Source organism: Camarhynchus parvulus, chromosome 1 (assembly GCF_901933205.1).
Source record: "Camarhynchus parvulus chromosome 1, STF_HiC, whole genome shotgun sequence".
NCBI lineage: Eukaryota > Metazoa > Chordata > Aves > Passeriformes > Thraupidae > Camarhynchus > Camarhynchus parvulus.
In genome coordinates, this window is record NC_044571.1 from 111,510,231 (window position 1) to 111,538,090 (window position 27,860).

General features: G+C 37.5%; 1 protein-coding gene across 3 annotated transcripts in view; it reads right to left on the minus strand.

Annotated features, from left to right (window-relative positions):
* Nucleotides 1-27,860, minus strand: part of EPHA6 (EPH receptor A6) — a 362,638-nt gene that overhangs the window by 47,166 nt on the left and 287,612 nt on the right. For 2 of the 3 annotated variants that reach the window (XM_030945801.1, XM_030945809.1), the window contains 2 exons: nt 12,845-12,967; nt 395-456 (listed from right to left, as the gene is read on the minus strand). In XM_030945801.1, coding sequence (XP_030801661.1) covers nt 395-456; nt 12,845-12,967 — 185 coding nt within the window. The remainder of the gene's footprint in view (nt 1-394; nt 457-12,844; nt 12,968-27,860) is intronic. The other variant, XM_030945817.1, reaches the window with a different exon arrangement.

Consider the following 27,860-nt stretch of genomic DNA (forward strand, 5'->3'; position numbering starts at 1 on the left):
ATTACTGAGTATATTCTACGCTTCACCAACCAAAAAAATCATAACAGAGTATTTTTGAAGGTGATTGAGAAAAATGAACCACTTCCATAAGGCCAGGCATTTATGCTTCAATTTATCTTTTCTTTCACAAAAACAATTTGAAATACATTTTGCTAAATACAGGAACTACTTTTGTAGAAGAAATCAATTATATTCTGAAGTTTAAATCTTCTTTTTTTCCAGCCATGCTCTAATGCATTACTGTACCTCAGAAATATACCCTGGGGAAAAGGCTTCTGTTCTTCACTAGAAATCCATGAATAACATTATGTAGAAATTAATTTGTGATAAATGATTTAAAATCTTAACCTAGAATGGTTTCTGATTCAAATGTCATCAGAAAATGGCACCTCACCCGCAGGAAGGAGTCAAGGGATCCATTCTCCATGTATTCAACTACAATCATTACTGGTCTGCCTGCAAAACAGCAAAGAGACACATCAGCATTATGCACGTATTATGGGGCTTTTGCAATTCTAGCTGTTCTGCAGAGGTTATTCACAGTAGCTGAATATATAAAATATTTCCAAAATTCTCATTTATATCACAAGCACAATTCCCTGTGTTACTCCTAAGAATTATTTCCTATGCCCTTCTTTTTTTCTTTTGCTCTTACTGGATTAGCTGAATGCCCATCATTCACTTTGGTGTATTCTCCCTTAAAAAATGATCAAAGAAGAGCCTGCTATCTCCAAATAGCAAAACTTGCCATGTAATATTTCGGAATGTATTTGAATTAAGGCAAAACCCAAATATTCATAAGCCATGTCCGAGTAATTACAAACTGAGGGTCATAATTTTCCTCTCAAAGAAAAATATCTCAGTGACTTAGGAACATAGGAGACAGATAGAATGTGGTGTCACAAAAAAAAAAAGTTCCCCTAGATCTGCATTGGGTGTGTATAATCCAGCAAAACTCTGAATTCATGAAAAATTGTGTATATTTTGTAGATACCTAAAATATACACAAATCAAGTGTTGCTCATATCAAGGTTTTGCTCAACCAGCACAGTCCCAGGGTGGCACCATATCCAAAGTGAAGCAGAACAAGACATTACATTTATTTCTTGAAAGGATATCCAAATCTGAAGATACACTTTTCAGGTGTGTACTTAACTTAAACATCAGCTCACTGCTGGTACCCTTAAAAACAAACCCTCTGTAGGTGCCTGACAGGAGAGGGCAATCAGGCTGCCAACCAGGCTGCACAGCAATTCTCAGAATTGTTAATACCACAAAGCAGCCATTCTGCACAAAAAAATTAATGAAGAAGAATGTTAATAAGATTAGGAAGGAGGCGAAAGGGCTTAAAATGGCAGACTTTTCTTTTCCTGGGGATGCCCATCTCTTTTGGGGTTTGTGGGAAACCAGAGCTATGCCAAGTGGTGATACTGTGAGTCCACTATTTCACTTCCTCAGTTCCACACTAGCTGGGACAATATTTTTCAAGCCCAAAACAAGATTCTTTCATCGCTTTTTTTCCCTCTTCTGCTCAATTTATGTTTGTGATTTTTTTGGATGAAGGGATGAGAATCAAACACAGTGTTGGGCTGATAAAACATAGAAGGGCATTTTGATTATTCCACCACAATTGTCCATTTCTGTTCAGTTTGGTTAATAGTGGAAGTGTTTATTAAACTGTCCACAATGTACAAGAGGCCACAGCCAGGTATTTCTCCTGAGCTGTTACAGTTTCCCTTCAATCTAAAAAAGTGAATGATCCATTTCTGTGTTTGCTCCAGCATGCTGACCCAGAGTTTTGGGTTCTTGATAATGCCCATTCACAGAGCTTAGTCTGGTCTTTTTGTAGTTCCTATCAATATTCCCTCATTTCCTCTAATAAAATTTGTGATTATTTCTGTATTCATGTTCACATCTTGCACGAATAAAACATTTCATAGTGTCATCACAATACTAATTATTTGTGTGTGTATGTGGGTGAAAGTTCCCAGGTGCCTTGATAGTCTTTTTGGGATAGCCCCTGGAAGTGAGAAGAATAACCAGCTTCTTTCTTTTTCACTGAATGTTTAGCCTCAGCTGCTGATGTGCATCTGCCACCAAATCAGTTATTTTCATCTGCACCCATTGGTTATACCCTGGTTTTGCAATATAAACTTAAAAGATACATCCCTTTTAAGCTCTTAGAGATCAGAGGTTTTAAAAATTCATGTTTCCTTTAGTTCAGTTTGCTAATGATGACTGGTTCTACAGCCCACTCTCTTTAGTTTCAAGCACATGAATGCCCCAGATTCCCTTCCCTTTATCATTTCTTTACTGTCACAGGACTGACACCTCCACATGAAAGGAAAATCCTAAAACCTAGAGAAGTAAACAACCTGCAACCTGATGCTAGAGAATCTTCCACTGTGCAAAACCCTCTTGAGCAAGTAGTAATTTCTGAATTGATGCAGACAATAGCATTTTTCAATAAGTAGGGGTGTAAAGCTGGCTTTCAGATGGCATATTCGGTCAGAAATTTCTATTTCTGGGTAAATCAACAACTAAAACACCTGTACAGAAAATTTGCATTTGAAAGGATGGACAAGTGGAGCTTTAGAAAAGCACTCATGGTTTCCTGTGGGGAATCCTTTGGCACTCTACACTTTCCAGAAGCTGTCATTTTCTCTAGAGGTTCACAGGCCCTCATTGCAGCTTTTATGCTCCTTAGATTCACATCCTTCAACACAAATTATTTTCATACTTGCTAAACAGAACTATTAATTCTTCTACATTCTCTCACAAAATAGTCTTCCCTCCAAAAACCCCCACCTGTACTTCCTTTTGCTCAGACCCTAGGCTTACAGGTTAAAGTAACTATGAAATATTTATATGCATTAATCTGTGGATTTAAAGAAGATATTTTGGTATTTTTTCCACTAGACAATGAGGTTTTAAATCACTCAACTTGAATGACTTTAAATGACATGCCTTAACACAAAACCAGCTCTTCCAAGTGACAGCACAGGAATGGCACTAAATACACCAGAAAATGCAGCATTTTCCTTCTAACGGGTTGCTGAATATCAGGAAATCAGCAAATCATGAATAAATTCAGTCACTTAGGCTGATAGATTCCTACTGACTTAGTCTGTATCATGCTACCTAAATTACAAATGAATTTGAGGTGGGATTTTGTGAAGACACTACAATGTGTCAAGACACCATGAAAATAAACCTGGCCCCATCACTTGATTATCTCAAGCAAAAATCTTTAATCTGGAACCCAAACCTAAATTCTCAAATAATCTGGTCTTTAGTGTGACAGCACTTGATAAAAGCCACCTGATTTTGGCTGCAAGTCTAATGCATCCCTGGAGCTATTTATGTATTCCAAGCCAGACTGTGACAGTGACATTTTTAGTCAGCACAGTATTTGTCTTTGGAGCACCTGTGGATTGAAAATGTCTCAGCTGTTGTTAGGGTGGCTTGAAGGCTTAAAAAGTAAAAAACTCTGGTACACAGTAGAATCCAGTGCAGACTTTTACCATCAAAGTGACAACACTGGCTCTATTGCCAGTATGTTATCCTCTACAGAGTAGTGCAATTTGAAACCAGAAAAACTTGCATGTGTTTGACGCCTTTACAAACACAAAATACTGCTTTAGTTTTAAAGAGGACTACAAAACTGACTTTAAAAAATAGTACTGGGAGATTTGTAAACTAGTGTAGTGTTTGCATCTAAATAAATTTTTAAAAAAGCCTATTACTTAGATTATGAAAAATTACATTGTTCTCATGGCACTAAGAATTCTTCATCCTCAAAACAAGAAAAGGAATGAATAAATCAGAGTGGGGCAAAGAAGTCTCTGAGACAGAGAAGCAATCTTTGATTATTTTATCAAGGTGTAGGCTACTGCAATGCTGGAAGGCATTGAATTATTTTCCCAGGATTGCTTAGAGCACAAAAGATGGAGAATGAACAGGTTTAAAGAAGAAGAGCAGCAGGATACAGATGGCAGCCAAGGCACTCCTGGGAGTGACAACGACCTCCATAAATGTCTGAACATTCTGGGATAGGAACACACCCATCTCCAGCCCAAAGAATTGCCCAGTTCAGGGAGGTGTTTCCACACAGATACAGGAGAAGGATCTGAAGAATTGAGTTAATTTTGCAGCCAAGAGCCACACAAGAGAAGGAATGGAAAAAGGACACTGAAAAAGGTGTCAGCTGAAGGCTTGGAACCAAGGAGCTAAAAACTGTAGGTGTTGCTGGAGGAGAGCACACAGCTTCTAGTTTGAACTGGGGGAGGATGAAATAAAAATGTCTGAAGCTGGTTCAATGATCAAATCAGTCAAACAAATCAGACTTGCAGCAGTTTTACATGCACTGCTGGAGTGGGGAGTACTGGGAGAAAACAGAACTTTTAAAGCAGAGGAATTATAGAGTGTCCTGAGGCAATAGGTTTGAACCCTAAATACAGATTTTACACACTACATATATCACATTTATAATTTGCAGCACAATATAGCAAATGCATCATTTTACTACATATTTAAGATAACAACATGAAATAATAACTGCATTTATACATGACACACACACTGATACCATCCCCACATTCTCTGTTCTCAGATTTTTTGGGAAAGCATAAATATTCCTGTCCCACACACTTGTGGGATATTCTCTGAAGCAGATTTCCCTCCTTTCACGTGGAGTAACTATGGCTCTGGGAGATCATTTCAGAGTTCCAGCATCTCAGAAAGCCACACTGAACACACAAGAGCAGCACTGGGGCTTGGAATGATGCAGGAAAAGGACAGCAATTCAGTTTATCCCAACTGAGATGAATCTATAGAAGGGGCAGGGGTTGTTCACTGTTTTGAGGCAATTCCCACCCTGTGACAGAAGGCTGATTTCTTTGGACAACTTTCCTGAAGAAAGTTCTTCACTGCAGTTCTCCCACTCAGCTGTACTGCAGTGCCACTCAAACAAAACCAGAGAAACAGAGAAAATGACAAACAACCTGTATTGATGTCATGGCACCCCAGAATATGCTGCAATCTCGTATCTTCCACTGATCAATCTGCTTGTCATTTTTTAATAAGCAGGAATGCAAAAAACAAACAAAAAAAAAAAGGAAAAAACCCCATACATTTCCAAATAATGTAAAATACTGATTAAATCTGAAATTCACATTGTATATATTTTTAAGGTTTTTTTTCCCCACAACACAAGATTTTGATAGCATGCAATTTAACTGAGTGCCAGAGTGATGAATAAGGAAGAGAATCTGAAGTGTCATATCAATGACAAAATATTCAGCTTGTTGTCTCCTGTTGTCATTTTAAATAATACAGCAAAGCCTCCTTTAATGAATGTTTTATGTAAGATTAATCCTCCAAAAAGAATAGTTAGCACATGTTCTTTTTCTACAGACTCACAATGAAATCTCTAATGCCAATTATGGGGGTAGATTTGTTAACATAAACACATGATCCTCATTCTTTCACTTAAAACAGCACAGGTTGGCACCTGTTCCCTGGTTCATATCAGAAAAAAATTGCTCCACCACTTCTGTGGATCAGAATCCACGTGGCTCAGGAAATCACCTCCCTATCAGGCATCTCTTCATTCCAAAGCCACGTTTTGCTGTTGGTTGCCAGGGATTTATCTCCTGCTAAAGCAGAGATAAGCCAGCCCCAAACACAGGGGCACACCCTTGGTGGGGGCTGTGCCTTCCACGCTGCCAGGGAAATCCAGGAGAATGCTTGGGAGGCACTCCTGGAGCTCACAGCTGCTCCATTCATTGCACACCCTTCAAATCAGAGAGCCACTGGCCATGGCACTGCAGCTGCTTCTCTCCTGTCACCACTAAAAGTGCATTTGTATGCACCAGAAAAAATTAATTTCAGTGATTTAAAAAAATATTTTTCCATTATACAAAACAGGTAGAGGAAAAAAGAAAGACAGCAAAAGATTATGAAAAAAAGTAAATAAAAATAATTCTGCCACTTTGCATTTTTGGTTTTGCATTGTTAGCCCACAAAGGGAGAACGTGCTTTGGACAACAGAAATTTGAGGAGTCCTGCTCCTCCTGCAAGCCCTAATCCACATCAATCCTCCCAGTGTGCCTACAGAAGATATTCTAGAAGATTTTGAGGAAAGGAAAGTGGATCTGTAAAGAGAAAGCAGCTATGTTGTTTCCATTACTTCTTTTCTGATCCTTATCTTCCCATGAGAGAAGCAAGTGGAATGCAGGAGAGGGTAAAACCAGAAGAAATAGAGGTTTTTTTGTCACTGCTTGGGGGTTGGGTGGGTGAGAAAGAAATAATGGCTAAAATTGTATTATAGGAATACAAAAAATGGCACTTTTGCTTTAGCACTGAATCAAAGAATAAGAGAAAAAATAGTAACAGATAAGGCATTCTGTTCAGATTCAGTTTAAGAGAGACTTTTGCCCAGTTGGATTAACCAAAACAATTCACCTCGGTTATTTTATAACTGAAATTCAACATATTTCACTTAATCTAATGACATCTCACCCTGAAGCTCCTCAGGGTTCATACCAACCCACATCCTCCTGTGGAAGGAGCAAGGGATGTTCTTTGGTTCAGAATTAGACCACAGAGTCCGACTGCATCAATGATCACTTGCTCTGCTGACCCCAGAGCACATCAAGGGATTTAAACAATGTCAAATCTGTGCACAAATCTGGGCATCTATTCAGTCTGCCACGATTCATAACAAGTTTTTAGGGAACACAAGAAGCAAATCCTACTTAACCTCTGTTGTGAATTCACCTATTATCATAGGGGCATTATATTTAGAAGCTGTAAGCTACAATGTAAATTTGAAAAGGAGCAAAATTTAAAAAAAAAGCATACACAAGGTTACAATGAAACAGGGTTTTGTGCTTTCATTAGAATAATGACATGGTTAAGGTATTATTTCAATCCTATTCTAAAATGCCATTTGTTGTTTATTTGATATTACGTCTAATTGAGATTTGATAAGATTCTGACATGACTTTAGAATATCCTTTGTTTATTTTCCTATTTACCATTTGAGCCATTTTGCCCCATTTCCATTTAGTCTACATAAAGATTAAACATCTGAGATACCACTGAGCTATAAAAAACTCATGATCCACAACTCTTCCTTTATGAACAAGGCATCATTTCTCATGTGCAGAAGTAGTGGAGGTCACACATCAACACTTCTGAAGGTTCTGGAACCCAAAGGAACCTTTTGGGTTGTAGCATGTGGGCTGCTAAATCCAAAATTAAAAAAACAAAACATCACAAGTCAGAGCTCTAACAGATACACGATGCCTTGGACCTAACATTGATATTTTGGTGATCTCCTGGGGTTTTTCATAATTTCTCTTTGAGGGTTTTTACCTTCAGAACACACTGTCAAGCTTCTCCTTCCAACTCTGATTCTAACTGTGTGTCACAGACAGGTGACGTGAGTCTGTACAGGATTGTCTAGTCTTCACCAGCTGCACAAGCCACAATACCACTGTGTAAAATTCAGATTTAGGCAGATCATTTCCCATACTCAGTATTTGGGCCGGGAATGCTATTTCAGCAAGTAGAATTTGGTAAAGGCACACTGGCTTCCTATCTAAAACAGACCAAAACTATTTAAACATTATTCAAGTTAGCTGTTTCTCCTGCCTCCCATCTCACAAAAATGAACCAGTTCTGATTATGCTTTTACATCCAGTGTTCTACCACTGGCAAAAAAGGGACTTCAGTTTTCCCTTACTCTTGAAACAAAGAAAATCTATCTGCATCCCATTTACAAATACACTTCTGTGTGTATCTGTCAAGCTCCTCCTGCTCTCTTCGTATCTTTCTGCTTCTGTCAGTAACGAACAGCAGCTTGCTTCAACATGCTTGCAACAATAAATTTCCACATTTTCTGGAGTCAGATTTTAAAAATATGCAATAGTAGTGTATATTATGTAAAAATGAACACATATGCAAATACATTTTTCTGAACTTCTAGGATTTAAATGTTTGGAATTGTTTACTATGACCGCCTGAGCATGAAATAAATAGCAAGGGTGAAGAATGAAAACCTCCTTTTATCATGTCCTACACTCAGAGCTTAATCTCAGTTTTACAGTTCAATCTTAACCCTAATTGTCCAGCACAAAATATGTTTCTTTCAGTATTAATGCTACTTGCTGCTCATCCTTATTTTGGTCCTGAAGTACTCCCTGCCTGCCTAATGGGAAAGTCCATCTACATTTGAACTTCTGTTTTCAGAAAATACATGCCATTATGTATTAGTTATGGGGTTTATAAGGCAAACATTCCAGTGGAACAGCACTGAGGCTGGGAAGAATAAACTGGAAGAGCCACTTGGCTCAGGTATCCCAGGAAATGCATATGCAATAGAAGAATCAATTTGTTACTCACTGGGAAGGGATTAGTTTTCATTTAACAACAAATATAGAACTCTAGGTGCTGGAATTCAGAATAAAGAAAAATGCATTAACTGGGGGGGAAAAAGTTACTTTTCTCATTATTGGAGTACTATAATCATAGTTGAATTCAGTATGTACAATTGCTCCTTGATGGATCTTGTTGAGTAATTTTGTTCAATAAGGGTCTGTCAATACAATTTGCTTTCAAATGTCAGTTTATACAATATCAAGAATAATGGGCTCACTCAGGTGCACTTGGAAACTGTAATAAAATATTAATTTTGGGCAAAAGAAAACTGCTAATCATCTAGTTTAGTACTCTACAATTATGCATGAATATTTTGAGGAGCTCTGTGGAATAAATGTGAACATTGTAATGTGTGTTAAACAAAGAGTCATAAATAACTACGCAGTAAAACACTGAAGAGGGGATATCCTCTCTAGAATGTGCTTTTTGTTGAAGAGGAGTCCAGGACAGCAGTGAGCAAACCACCCTATATCACTTTCAGTTTCTGGAAAGTAAGTGCATTCTCAACTACTTGCATGCAATATATTTTTTGAGGTTCACAAAGGTGGGTTGTTTCATCAAGCCAAATTTCTTTGCTTCTATTTTTCCTACAATGTCAAGGAGCTGGATAGTTAACGCTCACAAATTAAGTGGCAGGAAATAACTGATGGTCACACTTCATTAAATAAGCCACATCAGGATACTTCCACAGAAGCTCCAGAGAGGGGCACGGGGCAATGATCCAGCTGCTGACCACAGCATGATGGGGAGATGATACTCACAGAGAGAAGCTTACGGCAAGAATAATTTTGATGTTTCTCTCTTGCTAATACAGTTTGAATGCTGAACAGTCTGAAGGAGAGATCTGGCTAACAGAACCTTTCCATGGTCACTCATAGCCTGGCACCCATCTCTAGCTCTTGTTGACAGACAAACTCCATGAAGGACTTTAGCTTGAAGGGAACAGTAGGAGAGGCATTTGTTTTCCCTTTTTCCCTTCCAGCTCAGCAAGCTGAGCAATCTCTGGCTCTTCAAAGACAGCAGAGCACCGTGAAGCTTCCTGCCTGTAACTTCTGTGGGCATTTACACAACAAACCCTTCACACAGCACTTCAATCAGGAGCTGCAAGAGGAGCGAGCTGAGAGCTTCCCCAAAGTGGAGCAAAGAACAGGGTGTGTAGCTTGGGAGAGAATGTGAAGAGAGAGATGCAGCTCTAGCAGTTTATAATTTGGGTTTTCACAAGGGGTATGTGTGTGTGTGTCATGAAGGAAGCTTCCCCAGCTTGTGCCAGCGCCAGTGTGATGAGGAGTGTAAGTGCTAAGTGCTTTAAGAATTCTATTTAATATATGCAAGGCTATCACTTGAGAAGAAGTACTTATTGCTCATGTGAATCCATCTGTCACTGCAGACCTACACCAGCTAAGTCATGTCAATTTGTACTGCTAACAGGTGGAGTAACAAGGAATGAAGTAATTTGTGACATAAATGATAGCTAAATAAAAAGGGAGCTGTTGTCTGCAAATGGACTTGTTTTTGCAAGAATCTAAGACAAGTTTTTCAGGCCTGCTTTAAGTTTTGCTTCTGGTGAAAGCAGTGACAGACTTTTGATGTAACTATCAAAGATAAGCACTCTTGCATTAGAAGTTATGTCTAGGCTTAAAAAACACCTACATTTGAGACAATCTATTTATGCAGAAAGACATAATGTCCCGTCCCAGCAGCATAAATTAATCTTTAAATTGGCTAAATGAGGATACCTTTTACATAAGAGAATCTCTGCACAGTGTAAAAGCTGAATTACACAAAACTCAACATCAGCTGTCAATGCAATGGTAAAAGAAATACACTCCTCTCAACTACTGAGATTAAAGTAGAAAGGGAAAAAAGGAAACCAACAGCTGCATGGCCCTGCCAAGCTGCTTTCCAGACACTTATTTATAGCAGCCTTTCTAGTTTAGTTCTGTGTTTCATTAAAACATCTGTGGTGAATTTTGTAGAAAAAAGATCTAAAAGCATTTTGTCTTTAGTTAGAAATAAATTTTCTGAGTATTTGGAAGGGAATCTGCCACTTAGCTTGAGTTAAAGGTTTTGGTAAATAAAAAGCATCTCATTATCTTTGTTCCCAATGACCCTAATAGCAGAAGAATGCTGGCATTTTAAGTCTCCCATATAGTTAAATTAACTGAAATCCTACCCACAACCAATATGTGAAGCAATTAGGTTATAATTCTGCAGTTATTAAATGTTAAGTACCTCTGTTAGGCTCATGAGAATTACTGTCCACCACAAGCCCAAACATCTCCACTGAATCATGCACAGCAAGAGAGTCAGTTCTGAGTCTCTTACATCCCAGATCAGCACTACCTTGTCAAGATTTGTTTTCATAGTTTCTTTTAGTTTGGTTTTTTTTTTTTTTCTCAAAAATGTTTGGGATTTTTTTTTTCTCACATGTAAAGCAAAGCTGTTTTTAGCAATTTAGAAATGGAAAGGGCATCCTCTGGTCATCTCTGATGAAAAAAGAGGCAATTCAAAATTTGTACTATGATTAATATAAATGTAAATATGATAAAGTAATAAGAAAGAGTTAAATAGCAGCACTACAGGTAAGATTGTTGAGATGCAACTTTTAGCAGCAATTTTTGACCTGCACTGCAGAGTTTCATGCCCCCTGACCCTCCACATGCAATCTTTCTCAAAGGAACACATCTCATCCATTGGATTTATCACAGTTCTTCATTGCCTCTCAACTACCTGAAACTCTTCCCTTTCTCTGGGGTTGCTGCTTTGCTCACTTTTTTCTTTTGGTTGCTTTTGACATGATCAAACAACATTTATCTCCATTAATTTGTGAGGATATCTCTTACACATCATGCAGTTGCAGTTCCATCTTTTCCCATTTTCAATGTTTCATCAGATTGAATGAGAATTCTTAGTAAAAGATATTTAATAGCAAGGAATTATGAATGAGTTTCATTAAACAAACTACATTTAAGAGTTTTAAGTCCGTAAGACCAAAAGCTTTACAAGTACTCCAAAAAACAGCAGTCCTGAGGATCTTGTAAAATTAACTTGTAGGTAGGAAGGGAGTTGAGAAGCCAGTTCATGAATTTGGGGCCATTTGCAATTTAACAGAATCAGTGGGATGCTCTACATAACACTGTGTTCAAAACAGAGAATTTTATGGGGCCTGCAGTATTTCCTGCTCAATAGTTGTTTACTTATAGGTATCACCTCCTTGTGATGCTGATTGCCACAATTCCTAAGGGCTGTTAAACACTCCGAGATATCCCATGGAGAAAAAAATATGGAAAGTATTTCACAAACTGTCGACAAAAGAAACCAAAACAGTCATAAAAAAAGACATCAAAGCTGCTGAGATGCTTCTATTCAAAGAAAGCAAAGAAAGAAATAATAGCACTTGAAATAAAAAGAAAAGCAAGAATCATCTTGTAATTAGAATTACTGCAGCAGATAAAACGGGGCACAGAGAATTACAATAGTTTCTTTTGTATAGCAAGTCAGTAACATTATGTAATTTTCCAATTTTCTCCCTTTTTTAACAGAAGAGATTTTTTTCCTTTCAAGAAAAACTTTTAAGTAACACTACAGATACAGGATGTCCAGAAAAGAGACCAGCCTGACATTAGCCCAGGCACAGGTCCATTTTTAAACAAAAATACATAGTTTGGAAAAGAACTATGATTCAGTTTTAACTATAGTTATATGTATTTACTCTTCATTTATTCCTTTTGATGGAAGATGGTGTTTTATGGCTCCAGAAGAGATGGATAACACAAGCACCCTGTCTTAGAAAGGAGCCCTCTAACCTGTCCTCACTCATTTAAAGAGAATTGCAGGAGTTCCAATCATGGTAGAAGTTATTTTAAAAACAGTTAAAAAAAAGGTGGTTTTCATGAGATACAACTTGCACCTACCAAAGCATACAAGGGTTTCAAACACCAAATTAATAAAAAATTAAGTTTTCTCTTTCCAAATTTGTTTTGCTTCCATGTTTTAGCGATGGAATTTAAATTTTTAGGGAAGAGTCACAGAGTCACACAAATTCCAAGATTTTACAGTGGTATGTTTAAAGTTCTCCTTCTTTGGTGCATGTGGACATGCTTCATAAAATGGATGATTAGAGGATACCAGGCCTCCTCTTCCAATATTTAGGTTGGCCACTTAACTGCAGAACAGTTTCTCTCACAATTTCTCCTATACATTAATTCAGGAAAATGGCTTGTTCCCAAGAATTTATTGTCTTTTCCACTTCATTTTGGTTTAGCTTTTTATTGGAAAGGACATCTGATCTCCCTGTCTGACAAATGCCAAATCTGATTTCCCTGAGATGTGTGGAGAGATGGGGCAGAGAGTGAAGGAAAAAAAAAATTGATGTGTGGGAACAGGCTGGAATACCTACCAGAGGAAATGCTGGGGGGTAAAGATCCACCCCCTGCCACGGGATGTGAGGCCAGGATGCTATTTAAAAATCCCGCCCTCAGGAATCTCGAAAGAGACTTCACCCCAATGGTCGGAAAGGATCCTTTCAAAGAAATAGAAATGATCATTAATCAAATGACTTGTTCTCTGGCTGACACAAGAAGTTGACTGTTTAAAGAAAGAACAACCAAAGCTCTGCAGAGTTAACAGTGGTTTCATGGGAACAGATCTCATGAAAAGCAGTTAAAAGCTCTTGCTTTTTAACCAAGTCATACAATACACAGCTTTAACCAGAAAAAGGTTTTCTGCATAGTCTGCAAATGGAGAATTCCAGCACTTCTAGGAGCAATAGAAAAATTTGGTGTTTCAACAGCAAATCGCACCTGTGGGATACTCATAATGCATTCCAAATGACTCCACCATAGAGGCACGTTACAATTTTGTGTTCAAATCAAAGACAGACCAGTAGAGGTGAGGCTATACCAGCAAAGCTGTTTTACACCAGTATTTTAAAGCCACCTGACAAAAGTCACGTCAGGCAAGGGGCAAAGGGAAACCAGAATTTGTAGCTAAAATACTGAATTCTGTGTCAAGGCAGCTCCAGCAGTCAGAGTTTCTGTCACACCTCCCAACACCTGTCAATATATTGATACAGGCAAAAACCAGGAGAATGGATGATGCCTAAAGATAATTAGCTTTTTATACATTTTTCATATAATTGTTACTTTTTGATTTTAAGCAATGTGGACATGGCCCCTTTCTGCTTTGCTGTCACCAGAAGCTTATCACATTTTATGCTTTCACTATAATAAACTGCATATTCTTCTCATTATCTACATGTATGGCTTTATTCCTGGAAACAATGATTATCTCATCCACCTCTTCTAAAACAAATATTTGTGACATATCTACTGCAGTGGTGAGAAATGAAGATGCCTTAGCATTTGATCCACTGTTTCAGCTTTCAGCATTTGTAGAGAGGTCTGCAGACATCATTTCAACTTCCCCACATTAGTATTCAGTGAGTGCCAGCATCAAAGATGGATCTGAAATGACAACTCAGCACATCTCACTGAAAAGCACAGGGTCAAGATTCTCCCACCTGGCAATAAAACTAAACTGATAATCAGAATAATCTGGGTATTTCTGCAAGTGCATCAAGTAAGCATCCATCCAAAAAGTTAGGCAATGGCAAGTTTGTTTTCCTCACCTTGCAGGTACTTCAAATTTGTTCTTTTAAGAGATAGAAAGCATCCTGATCTTTATAGACAATGAGAAAAATAAATAGCCTTCAACAGTTGAGATTTTTTCCCCACTAATAAAAATACATTGAGGAAAATTTACTCTCAAAACACACATGCACCTGTGGAATTTAAAGTAGCCTAGGAGAGCTTTGAGTTTTTTACTTTTGTTTTCAAGCAAGAATTCTAATGTTTTCCCTCAATCCATCTGTCCTTTAAATTTGTTAGTTAGTCATGCTGCAGTCTGTGGAAAAATAATTAATTTAAAATAATTAATTTAATTGATCTAGATGCAGTACTTTTATATCTGGTGGCTAAAGGTAAGTTTTCCCTCTGGACACTCAAGAGAAGTCTTTGGCGTTCCTATAAAAGTGTTTCCATATTCCACGGCTTTCACTTTAAAATATTTGCAGAAGTGATCCTGGACAGACAGTACAAAATGCAATACACAAAAAATTCAATTTTAAAATGGAAATTGTTCCATTAACTCCAAGATGTTTGATACTAAACAGCATCTTAAAACATAAAGGCTAAATAATGAACTTATGAAGACTTCCCAAATAGAAAATGGCTCCTGTTTCAAAATATGAATTATACCAACCATAAGGTGTAGCCACTGAGTCACACACCATATGTACAGACCTTCAGAAAAGCCAAACAGCTTCAGCTTCACCATGGACAGTTTCCTCTGTTTCAATGTTGTTAAATGGCTAATAACTCCAGTTTTGTAAGCCTTACAGTAAGTTAGTTTGTTATACAAAGTCATGAAGACAACCCCAAATTTATTTTACTTATTGTCCATATTAAGAAATAAAAAAAACCAAGGAGCAGTGAATTTTAGAGCAAAAAAATCTATTAATACTAAGAAGAGAACTAGAGGGCTGAAACTATTGAGGTTTTATAAGCAGCAAATAACTAAAAGAATACATATAAATACCACTTTTCTCTCACACTAAAAAGTCAGGGTTCACTTGCTTAAATGTAAAGGGTTTGTGTCATTTGAGATGCTCTAAAAAATCGGAGGCATTCCCAGCTGAGTGGCAGACATGACATGATCAGCAGGAGATTTCCACTCTGAAAGTGGCTGTGAGAGGCAAAGCAGCAATTGGATATTTGAGTAGGCACTGAGTGTAATTTTAGGCAACTGAATCCCATCTAGTCTCCTGTCACCTCAGAAATATCTCTGACTAAGCAGAAGTCAGAGTTACTAGAACAAGACCTCATTTAGTCTTCTAGAAGTCCACAAACACCTCCTGAAAAGGACAAGGTTGGTGACATTCAGCCCTGACCAGTATCCATCAACAAAAAAATGCAGACAAATGAGAGATTAAAAGGTCATTCATCTTAAAATATGCACGGCTCTAAATTAAAATACAGCCCCAGAATGAACTTTTTTTCAGCCCCAGGTGAGCTTTTTTCATCATGTGCACAATGTGAAAAGGATTTGAGACTTGATTATGTGATTTTCTGTTGGGAAGGTGATAATCACTGCAGATAAAGCAAATTAATTCTTGTTAAGCCACATCAATCACCAGCAGATGGACAGAGCTTTGATAAGAGCTTTGGGCATTTACAGTAGTTTAGAAGTTACTCAAACATTTACTTGTTTGCATAAACATTCATTAAATATTTGAATGAATGACACAGAATCACAGAATGTGTAAGGCCGGAAAGGACCCCTGGAGTCAGCTAGTTAACCAGGTTTCTTGAGAAATTATGCCATTCTGTCAGTCCACATCACACAGAGACTCGTGTTTCCCACCACTTCTGTTGTTTTCTGCAAAAACTCATTTTTGCACTGGGTGCACTCACAGTGATGGAAAGATCTTTCAGTACAAGATTCTAAACTGGGAAAAGGAGGCAAGAATATTAAGCCATGATTTCTCAGTGCCCTCAAATGCTATTGTTATTTAGCAGTTTACAGTCATGGATTTATTGAGGAGAAAACCCCAACCTCTCCCTACTCCACAGTTACACACTATGAACATCGTGTCACCTTAACATGGGAAACCACATAAGCTACAATATTAGCTGGAAAAGTGTGTTGAAGTATAGAAATACATGGAATAGCTGATAGTTCATGAAGTATCCACCACTTTCTGAGCCCTGTGATACCAGTTTAGAACTCAGTGTAAAATTCTTCTGTTTCACAATAATTACAGCTAAGTGCCTCAGCTCAGAGGCAGTGGGGAGTGCTGAATCAATTAGCCTGCCTTCCGCCTTCAGCTGTTGTTCCTGGGGGAATATCATCCCACAAATTGTGGAATTTGATAGGGAAGTCACTGGCACAGCATCCTAAAGTGGCATGGGTTGAAGCAGGATATCATCCCCCTGAGCAGAAGGGCAGGAGAAGGTGGCTGGGCAAAGGAAATCCACATGCTTAGTTCAGCTCCAGGGCACTGACATTAATTCACACCCATTTATTGGCACTGTGTGGTCACAGCATGGCCAGCCAGGAGGGACACACTGCTCCCAGCCTACATCCCATGACCAGTGACAAAACTGTGCCCTGTTCTTTGTCGCTGCTGGCTTTCCTTATTTATTACTATTATTTACTATTACTAAGTATTTATTCAATATTTTCTGCAGGTGGAATTGACCATTTCATGTGCTGTGTACTTCTGAGCATCTGACAGCTACAAATTCAAAAGCAGCTCTTTGGCTGCCTAATTTAACAAACTGGATTGAGAAGTTCTAGAGAGGTCACAATTGCCTTCTATTTTTTTTTACAAGCACCATCTCTTTATTGGCTCCAGCAAAAGAAGACTTCAGTCTGTTGTTCCTTTCCCACAGATTTGGTTTGGAAAAAATAAGGAAGAATGCATGGGTGGTATATTTAATGTAAAAAATCCCATTACTATTTGTTTCTATATAGTCAGTTCTCTTGATGCTTTCCATGCAGGGATTGTTAAAACCCAGCTAAGAGAAAGCTCTCAGGAACTCTGCAGATGAAGGCTTTGGGGAAGGGAGGGCTGTAAGGAGTTTTTGCATTCAGTTTGGCTGGAAGCAACTGGCTGTTTTCACTCCAAACTGCATTTTCATGCAGGGTGGGCTGAACATTTAGTAACAGGATACTGGAGGACAGAATGCAGAAAGTTTTCCTGCTTCTGCATAGGGGAATGATCCAATTTTATCACTTAATGTCTGAGAGAAGACTGGCTTCTGTTAGGAGCACTTCCCATTCTAAAATAGAACCTCATTTTTATTGCTACTAGTGTTTCCTTGGGGAAGTCAGAAGCAGGGTTAGAGCATGTTTTTTTTGCAAAATTATTTGAAATATATCCATTATGGAAACTACTGAAAACCAGTTGACTTTTCTCTCACATGATTTTATTGATTTATCCTTGCTAGACCACCAGGAATGGCACATTACTTCATAATCTTTTATGAGGGAACATATGGAAGGTTTTTATAAGGAATGGCTGTATAAAACTTTGAAATTATGATGTCAGATTACAATTTTTAGAGCACTCAAAAGGCTTGACTTGCAATGGAAAAAAAATCAGAAGCAGGGAAAAAATTTATCTCTGATGAATTTGTTGGATCATGTTTTCAGTACATTTAGGAAACATAAAATTTTTTCAATGCAATAATCTGGAGATTTAGAATATGCTCTTATTTTAGAGCTTTTTTTCATGAAAGCAAATGCTGATAGAGTGGTATGCCTAGATTCTTACCTGAATAAATCATATCTCTTAGAAAGATCTGATTTTCAAGATCTTTTTTTTGCAATAGACATCACAAAATATTAGAGCATAGCAAGAATTGACAAAAATTACCGTGCTTAACCCCTGCTGAAATCACAGAACACAGAATGGCTGAGGTTGGGAAGGAGCTCTGGAGGCCACCAAGTCCATGTGAATCATGTGGGGATTTCCATTACTTTGCAAATAACACAGTGAAACTCCTGAAGGCTGAATTCTGCTCTAGGGTACCTAAACCAGTAAAACCAAACCTGCATTGGGCTGTGCAGAGGGAAATTTATCCTCTCCTGCTCAGCAGCAGATTTTCAAAGGGGTGGTCCCATTTTGTTTCCCCAGATTCTACCAGAGTAGTTGATGTCACACCCACAAATAATTTTGTCACCCCTCAAGAAATTTTCAAGAACTCATAGAGTCCTTTGACTGCCTTTTCCTAGTGTCTGGATTATTTATTTCAATGGTTGTTTTGCTCTTCAGTTAGATTTTAACTCTGGATTTCCTGCAGTTTACTGATTTGGAAATAATGAAGCATTCCTATGCTTTGGCTTAATTTCTGAGGAACAGACCCTTCTAGCCCAGCCCTTGGGGAACAAAATTTCAAAGTCCTGCTTTTCTATATCAAGTTCCCTAATTTCTGCTCCAGATTTATATTGATAAGGTCTTTCTGGAAAGGTGAAGAAGACAAACACTGGGCAGGGCAAAGCTGCTCATCTCCATCCCTGATGAGTTTAAGCTTGAGATCCTTGTGGAACACAATGCTTCCCTACAAACCTGCACTCTCATTTCTTGACTGGCAGATGGGAATAAGTCCAGAGGCAGGAATATTTACACAGAATGAGACTGTTTTAGAAAACCCCAATTATAACAACTTCTGACTTTGCTTATGACTTCTCTGGGACGAAAAGCAAATGCTGAAAGAATCTTTCAGTTCCTAAGGAGGGACTGATGTAAGTTACAGAATATTTGGGGAGAATATTAACATCTAATTTAATTTCCCTTGCTGCTTCTAGACAAACAGGTGATTTGTGGGGGAAAATGAGGGAATTGCTTGAAAAGAGTTCTACAAACACTACAGGAATTTATTTTGTGATGTGTTAAATGTCAATGCACACTGAAGTTCTGGTTGCTGGGAAGACTGGTGTGACAACATTAATATGATTAAGGCTTTTAACAGCCATAACAACTGCTGTGTTGAATCATCTTTGTAGCCTTAATGGAATAGAAATGGAAATACTGAGCTTCTATGGGATAAAACTGGGTATGCTTAAGCTGGCTACTAAATAAGTGTTTTTCAGTCCCTGCTAAACTGAAAATAGCATTAGCACAATGCTAAATAAGAACCTGAAATCTTTATGTGTTTATAGGGATGTATGATACCCAGGACACTGCTACAAGTACTGTGTGCTGTACATTTGAATTTCATTATCATGCATTCATTATTAGATGAAAACAAAATACTTTAAAATTACAGTTTTCATGATATAAGAAACCAATGCCTGTAATATCAGCTGAAAACTTTTTGATTCATTTTATATACATCATTATTTCAAGGAATTATGAATCCATTAATAATTGTCTGAATTATCTTTTCATCAGCCACTTTTTGTTATTTTGCAAGGAAAAATCTAAGCATTCCTATCATTTGGAATTCTTTGTTCTTTTAAGAGAGGAAACTCCCATGTGAAATGCTCGTGGGGTAAATGGGATGGTTAAGAAGTTCCAGGAGCTTTTTAAATTTTCAGTTGCCCATTTTCATGGTATTTCCATAAAAACAGAGATTTGGGGATTAATTTTGTACTTTATGTTTAGAAATTGCAGAGAGGTTTAATTTAACGAGTGAACTAGCTTTTCATGGGTGACATCTGAAGGCGAACGTGTTCATGAAGCTGCTGTGCACTCTGCAGCTCTGCAAACAAAGCTCTGATTTTCTCCTCTTTTAGCCTTGTCACCCTGTTACAGTATGAACCAGGGCTAGGAGACAAACACTCCCCACTTTTAGACAATAATCAGTATCACTGAAAAAGCCTCACTGTGTTCAGTTGAAAAAAACCCCTTGGAGCTGAGTGATTTTCTGCTGAACAAATGTAGGGTACAAACTGAGGATTCCTTTTGCTTTTCACATTCATCCATTCACAATTCACTGTGCAGCAATATCAGTAAAATTAAGCCCACAGGTTTGATTTCCTTCCTTGTAACAAACACCAAGTGACTCCCTCAAATAAAAGATGCCAGGATTAGAAGTGGAAAATCGCTGTCATTACCAGAATTCTGGCTTGGAATGAACTCTTTAATTAGAAGTGGATTAAATACTGGTTTAGATTTACAAATCTGTAAGTTAGACAGAAAATCCTCTTTGCTCACTGAAGGTGTCCCAGCCCACACCTGGTAAACCAAGACAGCTTTGGCTTGCTCTCTGATGGCCTGAGGCACACAGACAGGAATTCTGCTTTCTTTTTTGAAAAATGCTGCTGACCAAAGAGAATTAGCTGTGCTTGTTAATTTTCTCCTTGTTGATACCAGTGGATTCAGAGGATTTTCTCTGCAGCTCAAAGACCCCTTGGTGTTCAGTGAATGCCATGTGGTAAAACCTCTCTCATTTCATCTTCCCTGTGCTGGTTTTGGCAACAGTGACTCTGCCAGGATGGAGGTTGGGCAGCATTTGTTTACTTAGGCCACAAAGTCACAATTTTCAATGCTTATAAAGGCATTCATTGAAAACTGGAAGTAAATTGCCAGGTTTACCTGAAACACTTGTGTGCTGAAGAATGCGCTCAACTACAGGGTAGAAGAAAAAAGCATAGAAAGGAAAGAGGGCAGACTCTTTTCCAAAGTGGGTAAATTAATTATTGTCAGTCTAGGGAGGTATTAACAAGTTTCTGTTGTTTCAGGAAGAAAGGTAATAGATTATGTGAATTCTAGCAACAGTACAGTGGTTTGTTTCAGGTTTTTACTATTATAAAAATTCTGTACTATGCTTCTCTAGATAAAATATTGAAATGAAGTCATTATCAGCTAAACTTATTTGCTTTCAAATTTCATTCAGCAGAAATTACCTTGTTAAAGTTTAGTTGAAAAATGACAATATTTACAGATGGATGCTGTTATGAATCTATTTGAGAATGTCTGACAGAATACATTTGCTTCTGAAAAGGTGTTTACAGGATTGTCATTAATGTTTTGTGCTTATATTTAGAACATACTTAAACTGAATACTCTGTAACTTCACACCATCTATTATGATGTTTTAAAATCATATTCTTTTCTTTCCCATGTTGTTTCTCTTTTTCAATTGTGTCTCCCTTAACAGCTTTATCATCCTCTCCTGATTTACAAGCACTATATTTATCTCTGTAGAAATGTAGCATTTATGTAGGATTATTTTGTGCAAACTGAATTTCCAACCAGGAGTTTGGAAAGGATCCCAAACAGTTTGCATCTAAGTTATTTATTCTTCTGGAACATGAACTATGTATGTATTAAAATCAGAAAGATAATTATAGCCAGCAAAATAGTTTCTTTTCCTCACATCTAACTCACATTTCTATAAAATGCAATATCAAATATTTATATGAGAAAATTACCAGACCATTTTTCAATTCTTCTTCTTGATATGAATCTGCTATTAAAGATATCTTAGCTTGTTGCTTTGCATTAGAAATTTGGATGTGAGCCTTAAAGCTGTAGGAAATATCACAAGGAAAACTTTTGTAGCAGAGGTCTGTATGGAGAGGCTAGACCTGGAGGGTCTATGGGTAATAATAAACAAAAATATTAATATATAATACTAAAACCCAATAATGGCTGCTATTGAAAAACCACACCTATTTGAAGATGAGTAACACAGTTTACATTTAAACCAACTATTTCCTGCTTGTTACATCCTGCTTTCACCAGCGGAAGGTGTAGCAGGATGCTCTGCCTGGAATGGGTGAAACAACTTGAACTGTGCCCTATGTATGCAGAGCTATCCCCAGCCTTTCACCATGCTCAATCACATGTACATTTACTCGTGTGTTTTTGCCTCTATACAGAAGAACAAATGAATGTACACTGATCAAAATAAATCAACCAAATACAGCTTGTGAATTGGGATTATTGATTGCTTCCTATACACTCTTTAACCCCCTCACTCCTTTGGCTGTCAGCTGCAGTTGCCATTGTCATTTATAATTGTTCTCATTCTTGCTTTTATGGTTTTCCTGCACAGGCAACAGATCAGCCATGTTGTGCAGCAAATCTGTCAGCACATGCAATATTGTCTCCCCCTGATATTCATTGATCTTCTGGTTGCTGTTGTTAAAAAAGCCTCAACCCTTCATATATCTCCTGCACACTCTAAATATCTGGCCCTTTAACTTATTGCACCATAATCTTCTTTACTTTCATGGTGGAGGAAGAAATTGCATATTGTATTTGGAAATTTCAGATGGAAAAGCAATCATTTGTGGTTAATAATGATGCTAATTGCGAAAAATGATGAACATGCATTCCCTTCAAAAGAAAATGAAATAGTCTGGCCATATTTTATCTACAGGACTTTATCTTTTTACAGCTGTTAGTAGGAGTAATTTTTGTCAGCTATTTTTCTATTAGAACCACATCTCAAGTCAAAGCATCTGAATATCTTTGAAAGTCAGATCCTGTGTGCCTGAACACAGACATCTGAAGGCAAAGGATCCTCAAGAAACTGAAATCCTGTTTCTCAGCTGTAACCTATGAAAGCAGAATTATGGAATTTAGTAATGTTAGATAGTGTACCCTGGTCAGATCAAGCTGCTGTTAACAGGGTGTTACTGCTTGACTGTTTGACAATGTGCTTTTTCTTCTCTGCTTATCGTCCTGTGAAAGATGCAGCAGCTGAACTGACAGTTGAGATGTATGGCTTGCTAACTGCAAAAAGGGAAAAGCAGAACACAGAAATGTGCCTGATTTGAGCTGCAGGAAACCAAAATGGCCCCTTGATTTTTGGAGCAAAATTTTCAGAATGTAATGCATGAAAGACAAATATCAATTTTTCCAGAGGGTTAAAAGCTCATTTATTCTAAGTACATGCCATTCAGGAGAACTGAGTATTGTGGATTCTTAACTTTTGCCAGCAACCTTCAACACATGGGTTCATGGTGGTTTGCATGTGTAAATTGAAATGTCCACGTGGATGTATGCATGTGTAAAAATAGCTCAGGACTATCAATATTAATTACATTTCTTACCAGTCAGGAAGGGTAACCTATTTTTCAAGAAGGCTACAGATACTTTGTGTGTCTGTGTTATGTGCACAGCTCTTTCAGCTCTGTATTTTGGATGATACTTCAATAAACTGAGCTCACAAATTTGGCTAACAATGCAGGTGGTTGGTAGCTGTGGGTTTTTGTGTTAATTTGATGGCTGGATTCTGTAATGTGTTGCAATATTTATCTATGAATAAGGATAGAAAGCAAAATAAAGGGAGTGAGCCAAATTTAAATGTACAGCTCCACTTACTGAACAATTTATAACACAGCTGAGATCCTGCTGTTTTGTCTGTCATTATGAGCACAACTAGAATAATATTTTATCAGAAAAATTCAGTTTTATACTCAATGCCATATAAAGTCCCGTGCTAATATGATACACATAAAGTCTCACCACAACAGTGGATTGTCCATAAAGAACATTTAAACTTTGCAGGATCATGCTTCCTGGGAGTACAATTTCACCACCCATGACCAAGATAGGAATATGGTCAATATTGCCACAAAAGTGACTCAATCTTTTTGTGTAGCAACAAAATATACAACAGTATGTGTACAATAAACACATGTACTACAAAATATGTCACCTTCTGAGATGGATTCTGAACATTATTTAACAGGTGGAAGAAAAGAGCAACATTAAATTCATTACAATAAAGGCTCAAAGGCCTAGAGCAAAATGTCTTGGCTGAAAAAAGAATTCACTATGTACTGAATTTTTGAAAAAAAAGGAAAAAAAGAAAAAAAAAAAAAAAAACAAAAACAAAAACAAAAAAACAAAAAAAAAAAAAAAAAAAAAAAAAAAAAAAAAAAAAAAAAAAAAAAAGTCAGAAGTTAAGAGCTTCATATGGTAAATTCCAGTGAAAGAGGATCAAGTTGGTGCTCTGCCTCCCTCGTGGACAAGGTAAGGTGCACTGATTTTAGGGCTTTTGTTGCACTGAATGAGTTAGATACAGTAATTTGAAAAGAAAATCAATTATTAAAGCTTTAAATTTGATCTGCAAATGAGTGCCTGAAGATTTCAGAACTGCAATTCCCTTTACAATTTGAAAGCCATGAAATCAAAACAGTGAGGAGACAATAAGGGAGTCGTAAGTGTCATTCCAAAGCCAGGCGCGATGTCTGAGGATGTGAGTTTACACAGAATTAGAGGTCTAGCTGCTGTCTTCATTTTTCCTCCTTTTGTGAAGGGTCTATTTTGAAAATCCTTCTCGAGAACACAAAAGTACATAATGCTGTCAAAGAAAATGAATGCCTTAAAAAGATCCCTCTTGTACATGTGACGGGTACGAATCCTTCAGCAGTCAAAATTTGGAATGGAAGCAATTCCTTAGAACTGATTTCCAAGAATTGGAAGTTATTTAGGGTAGAGTTTGTGGGGGAGAGGAACAAACAAATTATGAGTGTAATAAAGCCCTTGCATTGATATTTTTTATTGAACCAGTACTACATAGTAGTGATTAGGTTTGGCTTTAAACTATTGTGTAAGGCACTGTAGAGCAAAACTAACTAAAGATTCCAGTCTGGATTTCTTCCAGTATAATTACAATAGTCAGGGAGCCTTTTTCATGCCTTTTGTAGATATAGTTGTGCAGCCTGATTTTTTTCTGTAGGCACAGCTTTAATTTAATTTATAGACTTTCCATGGAAAGTCTTCCACACGATGTAGAAATGAAGACACACCTTACTTCCCAAGAGCCCAGCTTTCAGTGCTGGTCACACGCGTTTGCACTGGCGAAGGAAGTTATTGTTCTTATACCTGTTTATGAAATAGCAGCAGCTTGGCCACAGACATAAAACTTACCTGAGCATGCCCTGGCACACCCAAAAGAGCTCCCAGAATTATCACTGAGCTAACATGGCTTGAAAGGAAACATGGATGTTTTTATGAAGGGCGCAAGCATCTATGATAAATTAGTGAGGCAATCAAGCAGTCTTTTGTGGCAAACCATGCAAGGAATGGTGTTGCTGTAACAAAATCAAACAAGAATAAAGTTTCCCCAGTGAGTTCTGGTTAGCAATACAAGTGTGGCACCAGATTCTGTGCCATGGTGTGTTTGCCGTGGCCCAGCAAATTGCCCTTGAAATGAACTCCCTGCTAACAGAAAGCTTGTGCTACAGCAACTGTTCTGCTTACTGCCCTCTGTGATTAGGGATTGCAGCTAGGACAAATGAGAAATGAAGCCATAAGAAAAGGGAATTAAAACTCTATTTCAGAGCTACTTTTGAGCAGGCTTACTTTAGCATTTCTTTCCTCCTGTACAGTACATATTCCACAGCAATTTTGAAAACAGTATAATTTAAAAGTTAACATTTGCTTAGCTGGTAGCACCAGATAAAAGCTCTCATTTGCAGTGAGCAGGCAAATTTGTTATTGCCCCAGTCAATAGCTATTGACCTGGTACACCACTTCTGCTTATTACAACCAAATCCTTTTTCTTTTTTGTTCAATAGTCAATGACACTGTAATGGAAGGCACTGCTTACAAACTGATGCAATATCTATCAGCAAGAGCTAGAAGTTAATGACTAATGGTTACACAGAGGAAAGCATGTGCTAAGAACAGCAGTACACATCTATTAATCAAATGTACTGCATCTGATGTGCCTTTATAGCTTAGTGGAACTGCAAAGCACATCAGATAAATAGTTTCTGTTGTTATTAATCTAGGTCTTAGCACAAAACACCTTTTATTCATGCTATCAATACATAAATAATTTGGCTAGGACAAAGTTTTGTCTGACTTCTAGAGCACACCTTTCAGTAATAGGAAATTTGGATTCTGCAATCCTAGACTTAGTACTTTGGCAAGGCAACTGCTCTCCTCCAAGCTGAAGTCATGTAATTCTCTAAATACCCCAGATGTGGCAGTATAAATGCAAGGCAACACCCTAAAAACAAAATGGGAAGAGCAGAGTGCATTTGTCCATGGCTCAGCCTGCTTCAAGCTCCTTCCTTATGGCAGAGCAGTGCTGCACAACCCTGTCCTTTACAATTTATGTAACTTGCACTTTCTGTGCCTGGGAGTGAACTTTGCCCAGAATTCACGTAGCCTATTTTCATTCCATAATTATGGGTGCATAATTGTTTAATTTTTTATAATCCTGCCTGACACCAAAATATTTTCTTTCAAAGTTCCACTACTTATTTTATACCTGAGAGATGTGTGGTTTTAGACACCAGTGTGACTATAACAGTAACAACTGCTATTTTCATACTACCTTCAAAAAACATTACAAAACATTAGTGAAGTTTGCTGACTTGGTGAAAAGCAGAACTGGTATTGATAACTTTTTGGCTTACAGTTCTCTATAATCTTTCCTGTAGAACATCAAATACTCTAATATTGGAGCACTGACTTATCTGTTTTTTTCTCTTTTCTGAATGCCACCTTGATTTCTCTCTAGACTCATGATGAGGCATTACAGAAAGAAAACTTACAAATATAAAGATTAAACAATCATGCCATTGCCAAGGATATTATTATACTGCACTCCCTAGGCACCATTTAATTGGATTTAAACAATGCTCCTCAACCACAACATTTTGCCTTTTTCAGACGAGACACACCCTGCAAGATCCACCATGTGGATCCCAACCAGACCTGTGATACTGATTCATAAAGCACTCCTGCTGGTGAAGACTGGTGGAATTTAATTGTTGATATGCTCAGTGTGAAGCAAGAGCTAAATTCATTTAAGTTCATACAGATTTACACCTCTTGGCAAGATCTCCAGTGCTGCTCAGCCAGCATTTACTCGTGTTCCTGCTTGTTGTCACAGAGCTGTTACTGACAGGAGAGCAGTGGAGAGACTAAGTTCTGTCTTTCCTGTAATGCAATGGGTTTTGTTAGTCTACCAACCAAACACACCTAAAACCCAATAAATTTATCCTTGCAATACTGAGTGAGGAAATAAAAATATCATCTTAATTTAGAACCACAGAGAGACAGATTTGCCATTCCACACACCTACTGAAATTCCATTCCAACAACATGAGTTCAGCAGCTAAACTTTTCTTTTTGTTCTTAATTTTCCAAACATACCTTTGCATGTTGTAATGAGGTGAAAAGAAGAAATATTCATAACATATTTGTTGTGTTTACTGTGATGGTAAGAGGACAGTGCATTATACACACAACACTTTCCTTTAAAAGAAAAAAATTAGTTCTGCAAATTAACAAACAATATGGCTTGGTTGAGACAATGATTGATTTTGAAAAGAATATACTGTGAGCTTTTTAATTCATTACTGAAAAAAGCTGTCATTGAGGAAATTACATGCATGTTAATTAGACTTCTTGCTAGTTAAGTGATAACTGGATGTTTCAGCCTTTCAGAAAAGTCCATAACACCACTAAACCTGCTGGATTTCAGATCTCTCTTGGCAGCTGCAACAATTATAAGGAGTAAAACATTTCAAAGATTATTCTGGAATTTTAGTCAATCTTTGCAGTATACAACAAGGTACAAAGAGTTTACTTTTTATTTCTTCAATTGAGAAAATTCATCTCTTCTGGTACCAAAATCAGTAAATCTCAATCAAATAAATAATGAGAACTTTTGCAGAAATAAGGTATTTTACAAGGTGACTTGATTTCATAGTCAACTCAGTTACATTTGTGGTTTTCTCCACTTGCCCATAAGCAAACTCTCCATTCTATTTCGTAAGAACCTGTAAAGACTTCTCTTGAATGAAGGTAATTGTTATTAAAAACTAAAAATGAAACATACCAAATTGAAAACAGACAGGCTATGCATTTCCTATTATGGTTCCAAACTTTGCAGCATTGACTGTCAACGATTTGGAAGATTTCTGACAAC